General features: G+C 40.2%; 1 protein-coding gene and 1 long non-coding RNA gene across 2 annotated transcripts in view; both read left to right on the top strand.

The window, feature by feature from the left end:
* Positions 1–9,685, top strand: part of PID1 (phosphotyrosine interaction domain containing 1) — a 226,107-nt gene extending 216,422 nt beyond the window's left edge. Inside the window, exon 3 of the mRNA XM_070618522.1 lies at positions 7,527–9,685. Within this exon, the coding sequence (XP_070474623.1) occupies positions 7,527–8,003 (477 nt within the window). The 3' untranslated portion in view covers positions 8,004–9,685. The remainder of the gene's footprint in view (positions 1–7,526) is intronic.
* A 3,648-nt stretch (positions 9,686–13,333) lies between these two features.
* On the top strand, positions 13,334–15,044 carry LOC139083257 (uncharacterized). The gene is made up of 3 exons (XR_011539819.1): positions 13,334–13,399; positions 14,426–14,690; positions 14,797–15,044. It is a non-coding gene; the product is annotated as an uncharacterized lncRNA (long non-coding RNA).
* Positions 15,045–17,422: the final 2,378 nt, after the last annotated feature.

The raw sequence follows: 17,422 nt of genomic DNA, 5'->3' as shown, positions 1-17,422 counted from the left end.
CCTTGCAATGTAAGCCCCAAGAGGGCACAGAGTTTCACCGGTTTTGTTCAGGAATAGACCTCGTTCCTGTAGGTGCTCAAAAACCACTTATCCAATGAATGTATGAGAAATTCAATTTTTAAGCCCAAAGCTTATCACTTCCATGTTTCTCACGGTAATTTCATAGATTTCGCTATGAACAGCATTTATCCTTTAATACCTTCTACATGGCTTAAAGCATGCTATACAGGTTCAAGGTCATCATTAGCATTTTGTTTGTCTTTGCATTGTGGATTGTTAGGTGATTGACACATGGCTCCATCCCCACTGTTCACAGTGCCTCATGGATTCTCGCTCCTCTGTGACCAGCAAGGAAGGAGTAGATTTCAGCTTGGATCATAAATCTCAGGATTTTGTCCTTTCGCTTTTCTCTGAAATGTGCAGGTGGGAGTTAATGGGAGAACAGAAGAGCTTAACTCTGGTATTTGGCCCGGGTTAAGAGCTGCTCTTCTTTTTCTCGTGTTCTGTCTTGTAACCCAAAGGCTATTAGGATCCCCAGTTAAGTGTTTTCCATCCTTTGTTCACGTAATGTTATTTTATGTCAGCTAGGGAAAGGAAGTCTCCTACAGACAATGAAAGGACACCAAGACCTTTTATATCCTGAGAAGGGCCTCTGGAGAGTCATTGTTATTAATCTGTCGTCCTGGAGAAACCCCACAGTAAACTGAACCAAAGCAGGGCCTGTGAGGTTATAAAGCTGGGTTTATCCAGCTTGGAAGGTTGAGGACTCCCAGGAAACCAGATGCTTGGGTTCTTACATGATCGACCATCTCATCTCACATCCTTGTTTAGGGGCCCCTGTCATTACCCTTTCTATCCAACTGTCCTTTCTAGGATGAGATCAGTCAGGGTCCTAAATAAGGGGTTTTCATGCCAGAATGAAATGTGGACTGGCCACGAAGAAGAAGGAACAGAATGATGCTGGTTCAGCCAGAAGGACGCGTGTCAGGCAACCAGGGTTTGTTTTGCCACAGATGGGCATGGATTGGTGATTCATGAATGGAGACCTGGCTGTGGTGTTGGAAAACTCATGGGTGGGAAGGAGAGATTCTGAGGACATGGATCTGTCCTGATCTGATGCTGTTAATGCCGCACACACTCTCGTGGGCCCCTCTACTCCATGGTCTCTATGTATTTTCACACGCTATGAATATTCTCAACTAATTTTTTCAGTTGGATTGGGCAAAGCCCATTCACATGCATTGCAAATGTCTGTGTCTGGGGCATCAATTTATGCCATTGAATGACACATAGGGAAAGACTTTCATTTTTTCTCTGTTTGTTTATTTCTCTCAGAATGATTCATTCCTAATAAATTTCTTGCCCAATACCTGTTTTTGCAACTGTAGAAAAGATGCTGGTATTTACCACATATTTCCAACTGGTTGTTACTCCTCCTGAAGACTCTTCGTGTCATCTTGCAAGTCCCTTTGTTCCAACACCCTTGGAGGTGACGACTTAAAAAAATCTGTCTACCATTTTGAACATTTAGTGACCAATTTAGTGTCTCTGTGTTTTTCGTCTACCCTGTGGCTCTGGAAGATTACAGCTCTTAAGGGTGAGACTCAGAAGGGACTTATTCATCTAGAAAACATTCACCTCTTTCATGGATGGGCAGGATAACAAGATTCTCATTAACCAGACCTGACATCGCTGCACAACTATGTTGGTGGTGGAACCTCCGGAAGCAGCCTTGCACATTGAGTCCTGTGTTCTTACTCATAGCGAAGAAGTGCCCACAGAAGGGTGGGAAAGGAAGTCTCCCACATGAGGAAGACTATGGCAAGAAGGGATCTCACTATATAAATTCAGAGTAAATCCTTGCAACAGTGTTGACATAGAAGGATCCAGGGATAACACCCTGTATTTCGGGGTTTCTGTTTATTGAGACACGTGTTCTCTGTGCCCCCATACCCACAGAATGCATGGCTGTGTGCACAGTATAGCTGAAACTTCGGTATTTTGAGAGAATTAATTTTTTAGAAGTTTTTACTCTATTTCCCTTGAAAAGCACGGCAGTAAGGTGCATTTCTATTAAACTGTATAAATTATCATTTTTGTATAAAAAATTAAAGAAGGAAATTCACTTTCTTTTGTTTAAAGCCTGCATAGTTTTTTTCTATAAAAAAACTTTTCTGTAAGTCAACAGTGTGGTTAATGCCAGACTCTGGAGAGCTTTATGAGAGAATTAGGAAATACACAGGCAGGTAGTAAATAATTGACTTATTGGGGAAAGTGCACAGACAAGAGTTAGGATTCCAGAACACAGGCCATTATGGGTGAAAGCGGAGCTGATTTAAAGAGGTGATTCTGAGGGTAGGCTGTCTTGGTACATAATTTTATCATTTTGCATTCCATTTTTAGGGAAACTCTATTCAGATCATTCTTTTCCTATATCTCTTTAAGAAGTGCCAACTTGGGGCTGGCCCAGTGGCATAGCGGTTAAGTTTGCTAGCTCTGCTTCAGCGGCCCTGGACCTAGCACCACTCATCAAGCCACACTATGGCAGCACCCCACATAAAATAGAGGAAGATTGGTATAGATGTTAACTTAGGGCTGATCTTCCTCACACACACACACACACAAAAGTGCCAACTTGTTAACATCATTTCTTTGTCTTTATGTAATCCCATGAGATTTCAGATAACAGCTCCACAAAACTAATAAAACAAAAGTTTCATTGACTTCCCACTGTTCACCCACTTGTAACTCTGTATTTTCTGTGGACCAGATCCTGTAGGAACCAGGGAGCACTTGATTCCTGGGACAGTTTAGGAAGGTTTGAGCAGGGTTGGCTCATTTTAACCAGAGTAGACTCAGTCCTGCCAAGGCCTGAGGTATCAAGCAGTAGGACTGGAGAGCTATGACTGGTGAGTCCGCCATTTTCTGGCATTTCAGGCTCATGTTTGCCGATTCTGTGCTTGTTGGAAGGGCCCATCTGTCCACTGCAGGCTCTGTGGCCTCCACTGCAAATCCCAATTGAGAGCAGAAACAGGTTGTGGGTGCCCTGTGAACATTTGATGGGATTGCTGGCCCTTGTCAATATCGCGGTGGAGAGGAGTCGTCACATAATCCATTTTGAGCTCTCCTCCATCTGCAGGCTTAGTAGCACTTTGCAAGATGAAGCTAATGGAATATGCAGGATTAGTACTGGTAAAACATGTTTATGATTCTCTTTCCACAGAAAACTTTTGGAAAGATGCCAAAAGTCTGTGGTTCTTGAGATTAGAATTTATTTTCTTTGATTTTATCTTGAATAGATTATACTTTTTGAGTTTTAGAAAACCTAATATATATTATAAACAGATAATATATATTATATACTAAGTATATATAATATACGTAGATATTATATATATATTATTTTATTATTTGTACTCCATTTTACCTGAGAGTTTTAAAAGCTTTCTGAATCTTACTTTCTGCAGTTATAAAACAAGAATAAATTTTTAAAGAAATGCTTATGCCTGTATGGGCATGGAAAAGAGTGTTATATACAAAAGCACCAGAAGAGAATGCTGTTCATTCTTTGGGAGGACCCAGTGTATCCAGGATGCTCATATAAATCCAAAATTTCTCTTATGGTCCAAAGATGGGAAAAATGAATAAATGGCTGAAAAGTGAGATCAAATGGAAATGGCTCTCATCCAGTAGCAAAATGGTCCAGGAATACAACAGGTGTCTTTGTAGGCTGTCTTTTCTATTCGATTTTCCTCACAAATCATCAAAATGTTCCTGAAGTCCCGTAACTTTGCCATATAAACTATGTAGCCCAGTGTCGCCATCTGACCTAAGGCTCTTGTCTTTAAAATGGGTTAGTGATAATAATATTCCATCCCGACCCATAGGGTTGTCAATAGATTTAATAGGTGCAGCGTGCTTTTTACCTGAAGAGTAGATACAAATATTAGTTATTACTATTCCATGTCTGTGTGGCTTGATTGGGCTGTGGATGTATGAAACAATGATTTGGGACCTTATGTTTGTGGTGTAGTGTGCTATTCAGGTGACATTAGTGAACCTGGGCCACTAAATAAAGATTACTTTCATAGTAAATTTAATCCCAAGAGGTTACGCCTGTGTATTATTATGTTCTACCTGTCTTTTAAAATTATTTTTATAAATATCTACGTATTTATTAAGTAGCTTTTATTTTTGTCTTATTAAACTCTTCGAGCTACTCATCTCTGCTCCATTCTTCTCTCAAGCACACTTCTAAAATAAAACTTTATTTCCCATGAAATCTTTAGTTTTTAGGTAATCAATCTTTAAAAGCGAGGAATACATTTTTTCTTAGATGTCAAAATTTTACTATCATGAAATTACTTATCAGTGGAATGAATCGTCTGCAACTTCTAATAAAGTTCTTTAAACTCATCCTTTAATTATATGGCAGTAGAAGACACTGTATAATTATTTTAAAGTTGTGTATGTGTGTGTGTGTGAGCTTGGAGCAAATCAAAGGAGATTCGCCCCTCAAAAGGACTTTTCTATCAGTATCAACGTCGCTATTTCTAGTTTCAGTGGACAGTAAGAAAGAATACACTTTTACTTCAAAGACTGAAACTAGTTTCTCCCAGTTAGTTTTCAAGGTCCAAACGTAAAGATGTCATAGGAAAGGAATGAAGTACTGATACATGGTGTAACTTGGATGAAACTTGAAATTATTACGCAAAGTGAAAGAAGCCAGACACAAAAGGTCATATATTATATGATTCCCATTATATGAAAATACAGAATAGTAAATCTGTAGAGACAGAAAGCAGATTGGCGGTTGCCAGGGGCTGGAAGAGCAGACCACGGAGAGTGACTGCTTAATGGGCAATGGGGCTTCTTTAGGAGTGATGAAAATATTTTGGAACTAGACAGAGCTGATAGTTATGCAACATTTTGACTCCTAAATACCGCTGAATCATACATTTAAAAATGCTTAATTTTATGTGGTGTGGATTTCACCTCGATTAAAAAAATAATAATAAAGCTGTGAAAAAACAATACAGCTATCATAAAGTGCCATATACAGAAAGCACATTTTCAGTAAGTGTTATAAATCAGGAACCGTGTGCATTTTCTCACAAATCCATCCTTATTATCTGACTCCAATCCAGAGTGACAAGGAGCTGTTCAACCTACTGCCCTCCTTGGAGAGTCTAGGCACTTACATTATCTGCCTGAGTCATTTTCCCTTCAGTCTATTGCCAAGTAGTGTCAGTGTTAGCTCTGTAGTATCGTTCCCATCTGTCTCCTCCTGTCCTTTCCCGCTACCTCCACTCCTAATGCGGGCCACTCCTGCTTTCTGACTTTGTTCTTGCAACAACTTCCTGCCTAAGGATTCTGCTATTCGGCAACCCTCGCCATCCATCTTTCCTCTTGGCATCAGTCAAGTCTTCCAAGTTTACAGCCTCGGTCAAATTTTAGCATTCTGAGGACCCTGGACCTTCAGTGGCATTCCATCAGGAGCAGAGAAGGCCCTTCTCCTCAGACTGCATGCAGGACCAGCCCCAAAGTTCAGTCTATTTTCATCCAGTGGTCACAGACCCTGTCTTCTCTCCGGGGCTGTCTTACACCACGGCCTAATGTGTGGTCAGCCCAAAGTGGCCTATTTCCTCAAGCAGGTGGGGGCTTGCCCGTGGCAGCCCTGTCTTTCTGCTCTCTCCTCTTCTCATCACCTTGGCTTGCTGGGCTCCTACCTGGCTTTTGAGGTTTCAATGACTTGAAATCTAATGACCCTCGTCCCTGAGGCCTTCCACCAGCGGGGTGCCATGATCACTCCTTCCACCAAATGCTCAGAGTACCTTGGGGTACCTCTTGCCTGTCCTTTTCACGGTCTGCCTTCCATCACACTTATATCTGTGTATTTGCACAGGGTTAGCGATGTGTCCAGAATCACCCACCTGCTGAACTGTGGAGCTAGGATTTAAATCTCAGCTTGGCCTGCCACAGAGACTGCACTCTGAACAGATATCCAATGGCTTGCTTCCTATTGATTTTTGGACCTCTCCATCTCTACCCTCCCCATCCCCCATGCCCACCTGGCACTTTGCCATTGGGTATAATAGGTTCCCAGTAAATATTTCTAGAATGTGCAGCACTTGTGCCTTCTAGGGAAGAAGTTATCTTTTTAAAGGGACTATCCAGTTAACTCTTGGTTTAAGAGATAAACAAAGCACAAAAAGATGCAATAGTTCTCAACTTCCGTGTTCTGAATTTTTTGTACCTTCGTAATCCCACTAAACGTAAACACTGATTTGGAATCACTGTGGTCAAATGTCCTTTCTCAGTTCTCACCATTTCCATGGACCTTTTTCTGGTCTTTTCCTCCTCAAGTTCATAGTAATTACATCTGTGCCACTAATTTTGAACTTAATTATATACTATTTTGTGTGATTTCTAATTTATGCATTTTCATAATGTCTGTGCCCCAGTGGTAGATGTTCTGTCCATTTGGAAGAATGAAAAAAAAAAATGGAAGAATGAAAATCTCTTTTTGGTATATCATAAACAAGTTTTTAAAAAGACACTATTTGAAGCACTTGGAATTATTTTTCTTAGTTTCAGTACTGCACATCTAGCTATTTGATAAGCTAGCATTTTAGTCTTAACTTATCTGTAGATCTTTCATTTATTATCACTATTATCAGATGCACATCAGTTCAAAAATTGTTTAGGTTACAAAACAACTGGGCATTGCTGTGTTTTGTGGGTTTTTTTCTTTTTTTTGAGGAAGACTGGTCCTGAGCTAACATCCGTGCCCATCTTCCTCTACTTTATATGTGGGACGCCTGCCACAGCATGGCTTGACAAGCAGTGAATAGATCCGCACCCGGGATCCAAAGCCACGAACCCCAGGCTGCCGAAGTGGAACATGCGCACTTAACTGCTGCATCACCGGGCCAGACCCTGGGCGTTGCTGTGTTTTTAAAAAGTCTCTTAGAGGGAAAGCAATCATGTTTTAGGCCATAATTTAGAAAGAACAGTTTTTGCATCTGTGGCATTCGCTAGAAGCAAGCAGCTTAAGTGAAATCAAGTATTGAGAGATTTGGGAAAAGAACCAGGCTAAGAGAGAATTTAATAAAGATTTTATTTTTCAGATGCAGCGTCCTTTTGACTCCTTCCTGTCATTAAATTCTGGGTGTGTTTCGTTGAAAATAAACTTTGAGTGGCTTTTTGATTTCCCCAAAATGCTAAATTATGTAAAAGATCCTTCTAATTTGAGTTTTAAAAAAGAGGTAGGGAGAGGGAGAGTAGTTCTCTAGAAATTAGATTTTTAAAATCCAACTCTATTCAAAGAATTTCAATACCTTTGCCAAGTGGGACACTTGTTAGGGACAAAAGGTAAAAATTCTGTTGACAAATATTCCTTTAGCAAGCAAGAAAGAAGTCTCTTCACTCTCCCAGGGTGATCAGTTGAGAACATCTGAATGAACAATTAGAATGAAGGGCCTACTGTTGACCTCTCCTTCTTTCTTTGTCTCTTCCCTCTGCAGGTTACCTATCTGGGTAAAGTTCCCACCACAGGCATGCAGTTTTTGTCAGGCTGCACAGAAAAGCCAGTCATTGAGCTCTGGAAGAAGCACACACTAGCCCGAGAAGATGTCTTTCCAGCCAATGCTCTCCTGGAGATCCGACCATTCCAAGTGTGGCTCCATCACCTTGACCACAAAGGTGAGGCCACGGTGCACATGGATACCTTCCAGGTGGCCCGCATCGCTTACTGCACAGCCGACCACAACGTGAGCCCCAACATCTTCGCCTGGGTTTACAGGGAGATCAATGATGACCTGTCCTACCAAATGGACTGCCACGCTGTCGAATGCGAGAGCAAGCTCGAGGCCAAGAAGTTGGCCCATGCCATGATGGAGGCCTTCAGGAAGACTTTCCACAGTATGAAGAGTGATGGCCGGATCCACAGGAACAGCTCCTCCGAAGAGGTTTCCCAGGAATTGGAATCCGATGATGGCTGACTGAACTTAGGATGCTTCAGCAAAGGCAGCATTGGTCAAGGAATTCCAGATGATAGATGAATAAGCAACGATTCAAATTTGGGATGAAAAGACTGCCAAACTATTGGCCGACCAAGCTTTTTAAATTCAGAAGAGCAATTCTAAATCTAAAGAAATGTATTATTAAAGTAATTACATTACATTGAAATCTGCTGCTGCTGTGACTGTGAGGAGGGGGGGGAATGTGGATGGGGAGGAAGGTTCTAGATTCTCTCTCTTCTTTTTTTCTTTTTCTCATTTCCCAATGCCTCCCATAGGAGATCTCCAGGTTGATGTTCACCTCTCAGGCAAATACACTGCGGCTGTTATTTGATGGACCATTCCGATTTGCCTTATGAAACCCAACAAGAATGTTAGATGCACCTGTAGGATCCCTAGTCGTGGGGGTAGGTGGAGAGTGCTGATGCCGGCACGGAGGCCTCAGGGCTAAAGGAACACCTCAGGCTGACCTTGAGAGCTCTTCTCCCACGGCATGGTTCAGATTGTCTCCTCAGTAAGCAAATCAGCACAGCCTTTATCAAGCTTTACAACTAACCACCTGAAAGTTGGCAGTTAATTCACAGTTTAAGATAATGCTTTTATTCACATGAATATATCAAGTAGTACTCTCTTATTGTATTCACGTCATCTATTTTCTTAGAATACTTGCAACTACTAAAAACCCCTTCCCTCCTCCACTGCATCCACCCTCTTTCCCCTTCCAAGCCATGCTGACATCCCTATGGGGATGGATTCTCAGTGTACACTGCAGGACACCAAAAGGGAAGAAAATGACCAAGCAGATGAAATACACTATCAAAGAAGGTAGGACTTTCAAACAACCACCACCACAACAGAAACCTTGGAAAAAGGGAATGAGTTATCAGCAAGTGAACAAACCCCGTGGAGGCTGTCCTTTCATCACCCCTGATTTACGGTAACTTTTGTAGTAGATGGTCCTATCCGATGAACCTTTCCTGGCAAGCTTCAGATATGATTTGCTATCACCAAGGAAGCCTTGCCCCCGTCACTCAACATTGCACTCAAATAGGGAATGGGTTATATAAACTTGGCTCATCTACAGAAACTGTGTCTATCTTAATCTAAAGGGTAAATCTGACCTTGTTAACCTGAAATTGTGATCTCTTAGGGTCAGAATTGCCAGTTTGTTCACTGTTTCTAATGAGAAGTTCTCGCTAAGAGAGCCTGAGATTTCTCAGTTTCACGGATCTTTAAATATCATCAACGCAAAGAGTCAACATTGAATGAAATTGCAAGTATTGGTTAAAATACATTTAAGGCCGAGAGCATATCACTAGTTTTCCAGGTAATGCTGCTCCTTCTTTGAAGTCTGCTTTTAATCTTGGTCGTGTTAGGGCCGCTGGGGCACCTTACAGAAGCCTTACATGAGAGCTAATTGAATCAGGAGAGCAGTGGTGTTGGCGTTTTGGTCTGTGCATCTATGTGTCGGTGTATGCGTTTGTATGTGTGTACGTGTGCCCCCTGTGTGTGGGTCCAGTTTTAAGGCATGTAGAATAAGCATGGAGTCATACTGAGGAGAATTAGCCTCTTGGAGATATGCTTGCTGCTTTACCACACATGTAAACTATTCTTTAGCGTAAATGCATTCATTCTTTAATAAAAAATATGTTTGCATTAATAAAGCCGAAGAGTTTCATACTTTATGTCTTTACTTTTTTAAATAATGGAAAACTGAAGGACAAAATACAGCAAATTGAGTCAATAGGGAATCCTATCGAAAAATTTGTTAAAACCGTATCATAAAGAACCCATTCCTTGGTTGTGTTTTAAAAATCTTGTTTTATTTTCTAATGCTTAAGTTATATGTATATATATATATTTTTTTCTTCGAGGAAGATTAGCCCTGAGCTAACATCCGCCGCCACTCCTCCTCTTTTTACTGAGGAAGACTGGCCCTGAGCTCACATCCGTGCCCATCTTCCTCTACTTTATTTGTGGGATGCCTGCCCCAGCATGGCTTGACAAGTGGTGCATAGATCCGCGCCTGGGATCTGAACCGGCGAACCCCCGGCCACCAAAGCAGAGCGTGCAAACTTAACCACTACACCACTGGTCCAGCCCTTAATGCTTAATTTGTATTTAATTACTGCTCCTTAACTGAGATGCTAGCATGTCAACAGTTGAAATAGTTATTTAGTGTGGTGGACGTATTTCAAGGGAGAGTCTTCTGGAACATTTTGCAAAGGATTGCTATTTATAAAATCTCACATAAGTCTTGGGAGAATCTGCACTGAAATCTTGGAAGGTAAACACCGAATGATTCCTTCTGACAGGACTGGTTAAAAATGCCTCCTCCAGGCCATGATTTCTCACAACAGCCCCATTAATCAGGCAAGGCAGGTGGCCATGGGGCCTGCGTGTCTCGAGCAATGCCCTTCATGGGATCAGTAACAAGCAGAAAGGCTTCTGAAGAGAAAATATGGTTCCTGCTAAAGAGAGGAACACAGGGAAGAATTGCTGCCTAACTCCTTTGATGAAAATGGCATTTTCTCTAGTCAAACTTTTCTCAATTTCGGTTTCACTCCGTTGTCCTTGAATATGCTTCCAAGAGGGGGGCAAAAAAAGAAAGAACCCAGCCAGCATATATTTCAAAACAATGCCGTTTTCCTCTCTCAGTAAAAGTTGAATCCCAAGTGCACACTTTTATTGCAGAAAGCATTTGCTGGTGCTTTTTCAGAGTACTCAGTGTGACATGCTAAGTCATTGGCTCTGAGAATATTGGCGAGAACTTTGTCTTGAGATGATTAGTAAGCAAGTTAAAGATAAATCCACAACGACATCTTTCACATAGCTAATGAAGTCTTTTGGGACAGCCAATACTAATTCCCCTCAGAGGGATGATTCAGACTTGCGTTATTTTTTTTAATGCTTTGTTCTCGCTCTTTCTATACTACACATTCTATGCTGGTGGTCACAAAGCACTTTTGTGTATATTAACTCATATGCCCCTCAGAAGGATCCTGTAGGTGGGTGTGGCAGTTACTATAGAGATGAGGAAACTGAGGCTCAGAGAGGTTACCCAACTTGGCGTAGGCAGCACAGCCAGGATGCGTTTGCTGGAGACTAGAACCATCTGACTTCCGGTCCAGGGCTGTTGCTTTGTGTAGGCAAGATTCACCTCTTTGAGATTTTTTATTTCCATTCTTCTTAAAACCCTCTAGCTTATTTTAAATGAGCATACTAAACCACTATAAATAAACATCCTTTGCTATTCATTTTTGATAGCAATAGAAGGAGTTTTAAAAGCAAACAAAGGCCAAAGAAAGATTATTTGAGCACAAATAACATAATAGGAGATTTTGCTTAAGTATTTGACTCTGTTCAAAGGACAAAATACTCTGTATACCCTTACAGAACCAAGATTTTTTTTTTCCCCTTCAGGACATGTGATAACTCTGAATCAGATCTTTCTATTACAGGCTTCTATAGCATCCTGTAATTTCCTGTAATTGCCATTCATTGCAGTTTTCAATTATATATTTATTTGTATAATTATGTAAATATCTGTTTAGGGGGTGTAAGTGTCTTTAGGATGGAGATTGTATCCCTTTTATTCAGATTTTATTCCCAGCTTATCACAAGGCACCTGGGGGAACTCAGTAAGTTTCTGTTAGCAGGATGGATGGAGGGATAGACAGATAGAAGGAAAAATCACTATGTGAGTCTTTGATTTGCAAGTTCTAGCACAGGATCCTGGAACCCTGGAGGGAACTCTAGAGACTCTCTTGCCCACTTTTGTTAAAGGTGAACAAATGGCTTTTTAATCAAGAAAAACATTGTCTCTTACCTAATTCCAGAAAGAAGAAAAATAGAAGAATAATGTTCGATGTAAGCTGTGTGATGGAAATAGAACCAACATTATTCCAAGAAAATAGGCAGATAATGTATTTCAAGGTATCTGCATTTAATAGATTACAGAATTCTTGTCATGCATTTGTTTCTCTTTATTTCTATCACTGAATAAGAAGAGAGAAAGAGAGAGTGATGGGGAGGGCATTTTTATTTTCTGACAGTATGAAGCTTGTAAATTATACTGGTTTTTCCCCAAGTTTATATTTCAGAAAACATTTTTTTCCTTTGTCCTCTCTTTTGCTTTTTTCTCCTTTTCCTTCCCTCCTCTTCTTCCCCCTTTCCTCCTTCAACTATTTAATTATTTCCATGACAGCATTCCAGACTTTCTCTGATTTTAGTGGGAAGAGCATATATGCTCTGAATCTGAGATCACATAATCCATTGCCATGAAATTTGACAAGACTTTTGAACACTGCTGATTGTCCTAAATTGCTCTCATTTATTATTATCATTTTTTAGTCAGATGGGACATGATGACTCTTTAATTTAATTCTTCATAGCTTACTATTTCTTAAGCATTCCAAAAATGTGTGTTATCATCTTATCTCCTGATATACCCTAGACTAAACTGGAGTGAAGGTGAAAATTTCCATAACTGTCTAATTCTTATTGACCCTCAAGAAACTTTCCTGTTAGATGCCAAAATTCAGCTTTTGGAGTAACTTTATGGGATCCATGGTTCAACTTAAGAACCTTGGCCGCTCCTTCTGAAAGAGGTGCCAGCTGATAATCACCAGAAAAGAACTATGTATGATGCATAAACCCAAGCTCTGAAAGAAAAATAACTGGATAAGTAAAAGGGAATTGCTAAGAGGAAGAAAAATCTAAACCATCTAATTTTGAACATTTACAAATATGCTGTATTTGTTGAAAATGAACCTAAGAAGTGGTCTTTTATGCTTAAGCAAAGCTGACGTTCACAGATTTGGAGAAAATATTTCTTTTGGAATGTCCTGGTAAAATTATCTTGGGTTTGGTTGTGCACCCGAAATCGATCATTCAAAAATAATCTGAATAGTTTTTATTTGAGAATTTATGGCTTTTACTTAAAAACATTTTCAAGTTCCTATTAAGTTTTCAATAGGTTGGCTTAGAGGACACTGTAAGAAGGTACTGATGTGATCTGAAGATGGGATTGCTGAAGTATTGCACATATTTTCAATCCTTGCATAATAAATTACCAATAATTATCTATATTTTCATGTCTATATCTTCATTTAACAATGATTTTCTTAATAAAAATGTTTTCATCCCCTTACCTAAAACTACATGTTAGACTGAGGCTGGGTCATTTGAAAACATTATAAAATTTGTGAATAAAATAATACATGGGACCTGCTTGATTTCAAACCTGTCATTATGTGGCCTTGTGGCCTTGGTTACCATTCTAGAATGTTCTTTGTCTTTTGGGGGCAAAGCTTAAGAGAAACATTTAAGGAAACACCCACTTGGAAGGAAGAACCAAGAGTTGACTCCATTCCAAGGTCACTTTTTAATGTAAATTTAGGATCAACCAAGACCATGGTTCATTATAGGTCTGAACACAGTGGTTCTGATTCCAATTTTGCACAGCAAACAAAATCCAGTAGTAAATTTCATTATGTTCATAATTGGATTATCTTCATGTAGATGCTATTACGGATATAAAAACATTTTAATTGGTGGCTTAAAATGGAATTAGACTTTTAATTCAGCCTTTTGCCAAATTATCTTATTGCCTTTCTCTATTTTAATTGTAACAGCTTTTCTCAGAATTTAGTATTGCACTTTTGGAAATTAGTATAGTAAAACCTCATTAATTTAGATAAAACTAATTAGGAGTTTGTGGGTTTGGCCTTGAAAAGCTCAAGTTTTATGCTTATTTTTAATAAGCAAATAAATAGGATGAATAATGTTGTTATTGAAAGTGTTTACCTACTTAGGAAACGCTGCTTCCGCGTATTAAAATAACAGTTACCAGACATAATGTAATTTCAGCAGAAGCAGAAGCTGGTACAACTGAAATTGAGGCTTTGATGTGCTGGTTTCTAGCCATTCGTCCTTATTTATTAAAATCGGTTCTCCACTAAGCAACAGATGGTTAATGCAATTCTAGAATTCAGAGCCCTTGAAAGAAATAAAATTCCTTTTCTTTCAAAATACTCACCATTTACATACATCTTTACTTTCCATTAGTATAAATGTTTGCTGTTACTAACCATAAGCCCCCCCTCAAAAAAAAAAACCTAAAGTAATTAACTTTTCCTGATTCTCACAGAAACATTGTTATCAAAATAATTGAAATTGAAATTATTTTCTGATCTTCAAGCTTTAGTAATTTTCTCTTTGCTACAATTTTCTTTTTTTAATTTTCAAGACTAAATTATTGTGGATCACCTTAAGAAGCTCAGTAACTCATCGAGGTCATATAATAAGTCAATTGTGATGAATTATGTTTAGTGGTCTGGTTGATATTTAAAGTTGAACATTTTACAATTGTTCAGATCTGTGAATGTGTTTGTGATTTGCAGTGATCCACTACCAAGTAATCTGGTCACCATGTTAGCTCCATCCGAATGGTGTGTGAGATGCTGAGGGTGACTGGACACAGAGTGGAGTCCTGCCCAGGAGCACGTGATAGACGGGACCAGGCAGGCAGCATTGCAAACCAGCCTCTGCTCCTCTAGCAGAGCGTGTGGCTTGGCATGGGGGAGTGGTGTCAGTCCAGAGGAAGAGGCACCTCTTAGCAATCCATCAGCCAAGAGAGATGCCTTTGTGTAATTATCTTCCCAGAAGGTAGATAATTTTTCTATCTATCTGGGTAGAAACTTTCTCTACAATTCACCTTAAAATAGCAGCCATGAGTTTTACCCATATGTTGGCTTCTAATGTATTTTTTCAGACCCATGAAATATCAAACGCTGGACACTTTTCAAAACAAAACATTTTACAAAACAAAAGACGGCTCATGAGGACCACCAGTGACCTCGGAGGGGTCATCAGTAGCTCTTAAGATCACATTTTGGAGAAAAGTCGTCAGATCTAAAGTTACCTAACTTTTAGACTCAGAATTGAAACAATTGTGAGCTTTGGGTCATCATATTCTAAGTGATATTGTATGAAAAGTCGTATATTAAAGAATCAAAATCATTGTTTCCTTATGGCCATTTCTTCTCTGTTACTCTTGAAGGAACGGTGTGAGGCATCCCACACATTAGGCAGCCTCAGAAAAATGGAAGAAAAATTAGTTCTGGTTTACCCCAGGGATGCTAGAAAGCCCTGGAACATGAAGGTCAAACCTGGCACATTCTCATTCCCTGAGATGGACCTCCAAGATATCTTTCTTCTTCTATCTCCACCCTACCATTGACACAAGGCTTCCCCATGCCTGGAGTGTCATGGCAGGCGTGGGCTGACGTCAAAGAAGAGCAGCTCCCAAAGAAAGGAGGAAAGAGCCGTGTGTCACCCACAATTTGCTTCAGTCAGACAGCTCTGTGCCCTCAGATCACTTCTACAAAATGCCTCCTGAGAGCCCTACATCCCTCAAAGGCCATAGGAACAGAAAGTTCTCTGGGTTACTCTTCTGTTTCCAGGCAAGGAAAGAATACTTTCTTATCTGAACACAGAATCTCCAGCCCCACCACTCTTCAAGGTCAGAGCTCCTATTGTTCTGAAACTCAAATTTTATCATGCCTGACTTTTGCTTCAAATCTTTTCATGACCTCCTCGTTGTCTAGAGGAGAAACTAATTAATGTCCTCTTCCCTTAGTTTTATATGCTAGTATGATAAACAAGCTTCTTCGCAAGCTGGCTCTCACCTACTATTCCAGGCTCAAGTTTAAATTCTTATTCAGTGTTGCCCCTGGCAAAGAACTTAACATCTTGGGCCTCAGTTTCCTTATCAGTAAAATGAGAATAATAGATGCCTAACTCACAGAGCTGCAATGAGAGTTAAACGAGTAAATATCTGTGAAGCACTTAGCCCAGGTCTGGCCTTGCAAGTGTTCAGTTAATGCTGCTGTTTTGAGGGTTTCGTTTTCACCTCTCACTCCTCCACAGGGACCTGTTGGATAACCCAAACAGTTCTTTGCAATTCCCCAAAAGGGCCAGACTCTGGGCCTTGGCACGCCCTGCTCCTATGTCACATAATACTCCCCTCTTTGCTGATTCAGCTCCTTCTTCCAGGCCCTACAGACTTGTGAAGACAGCTCCATCACTGTCTTGACATGAAGCTAGGATTTGCTTTTAAGGCTTCCTCACCCCTGACCTGAGAGCTTCCAGAGCAATACTGTCCTACAGATCTATATCGCCAGCCATGTGGGTAATTTAAAATTTTCTAGCAGCCAAATTAAAAAATTTAAAAGAAACAGGGAAATTAATTTTCATAATACACTTTAGCCCCCAAACCTAAAATATTGTCATTTCAACACATAATCAGTGTATAATGTGTTAATGAGATATTTCACCTCCTTGTATACAGTCTTTGATATTTGGTATATATTTTACACTCTGCAATACGTAAGTGCTCCATAGCCAGATCTGAGCAGTGCTACTGCAAGAGACTGCACAGTCCAAGAGTGAGAACCGTGGATGGGTCCCCTCTGTATCCACAGAGCCCATCTCAGTGACTGAGATATAAAGGGACTCATAAATGCTTATTTAATGAAGAAAATGGTGAACACAGACAACTCCTTCTGGGATGTATCAGTTTGCTAGGGCTGCTATAACAAACCACTGCAAACTGGGTGATTTAAACAACTGTGGCCTCACAGTTCTGGAAGCTAGGAGGCTGAGATCAAGGTGTTCGCAGGGTTGGTTCCTTCTGAGGCTGTGAGTGAACATCTATTCAACGCCCTCTGGTGGTTTTCTGGCCATCTTTGGTGTTCCTTGGCTTCTATGCCATCATCTTGCTCTCTGTCTTCATGTTCACATGGCCTTCTCTCTCTGTGTGTGCATGTCTATCTGTCTCCAAATTTCTCCCTTTTATAAGCACACCAGTCATATTGGATTAGGACCTCATCTTCACTAATTACATGTGCAATGCCCCTATTTCCAAATAAGGTCACATTCTGAGATACTGGATGCTGGGGATTAGGACTTCAACATATGAATTTGAGTGGTTGGTTGGCGGACACAATTCTTCCCATAATGATACAGCAGGTAGTAAGATTGCGCTCATGGCTTGGAGGGGCAGAACAGGGCTTCATTTCAGATTGTTCAACTCCAAATTCAACACTTGCCCTGCTCCTGCCCCTGTGGGAAGCCCTCTTTGTCTGGGCTTAGTTTCTCTTGACCAACCAGGGTTGTGGTTGGGTTATCAAGGACAAAACAGACAGTTCTTTGAAGTATATTTTCATTTAAATTTTTTTAATTTCCTTGCAAAATAAAATTAACATGGTTCTTAAGTACACACACCTTTTAAGGAAATGAAATTCCCCTGAATTTGCCTTCTCCCATCTTCCATTTCTCTATCACTACTGTTTCCTTTTATTGTGTTGGTGTCTGGTAATCTCTGGTTTTGGTTGTTT

Source organism: Equus przewalskii, chromosome 5 (assembly GCF_037783145.1).
Source record: "Equus przewalskii isolate Varuska chromosome 5, EquPr2, whole genome shotgun sequence".
Lineage (NCBI taxonomy): Eukaryota > Metazoa > Chordata > Mammalia > Perissodactyla > Equidae > Equus > Equus przewalskii.
Note: the sequence above shows the minus strand (reverse complement) of the source record. Positions and strands in the feature narration are given on the sequence as shown.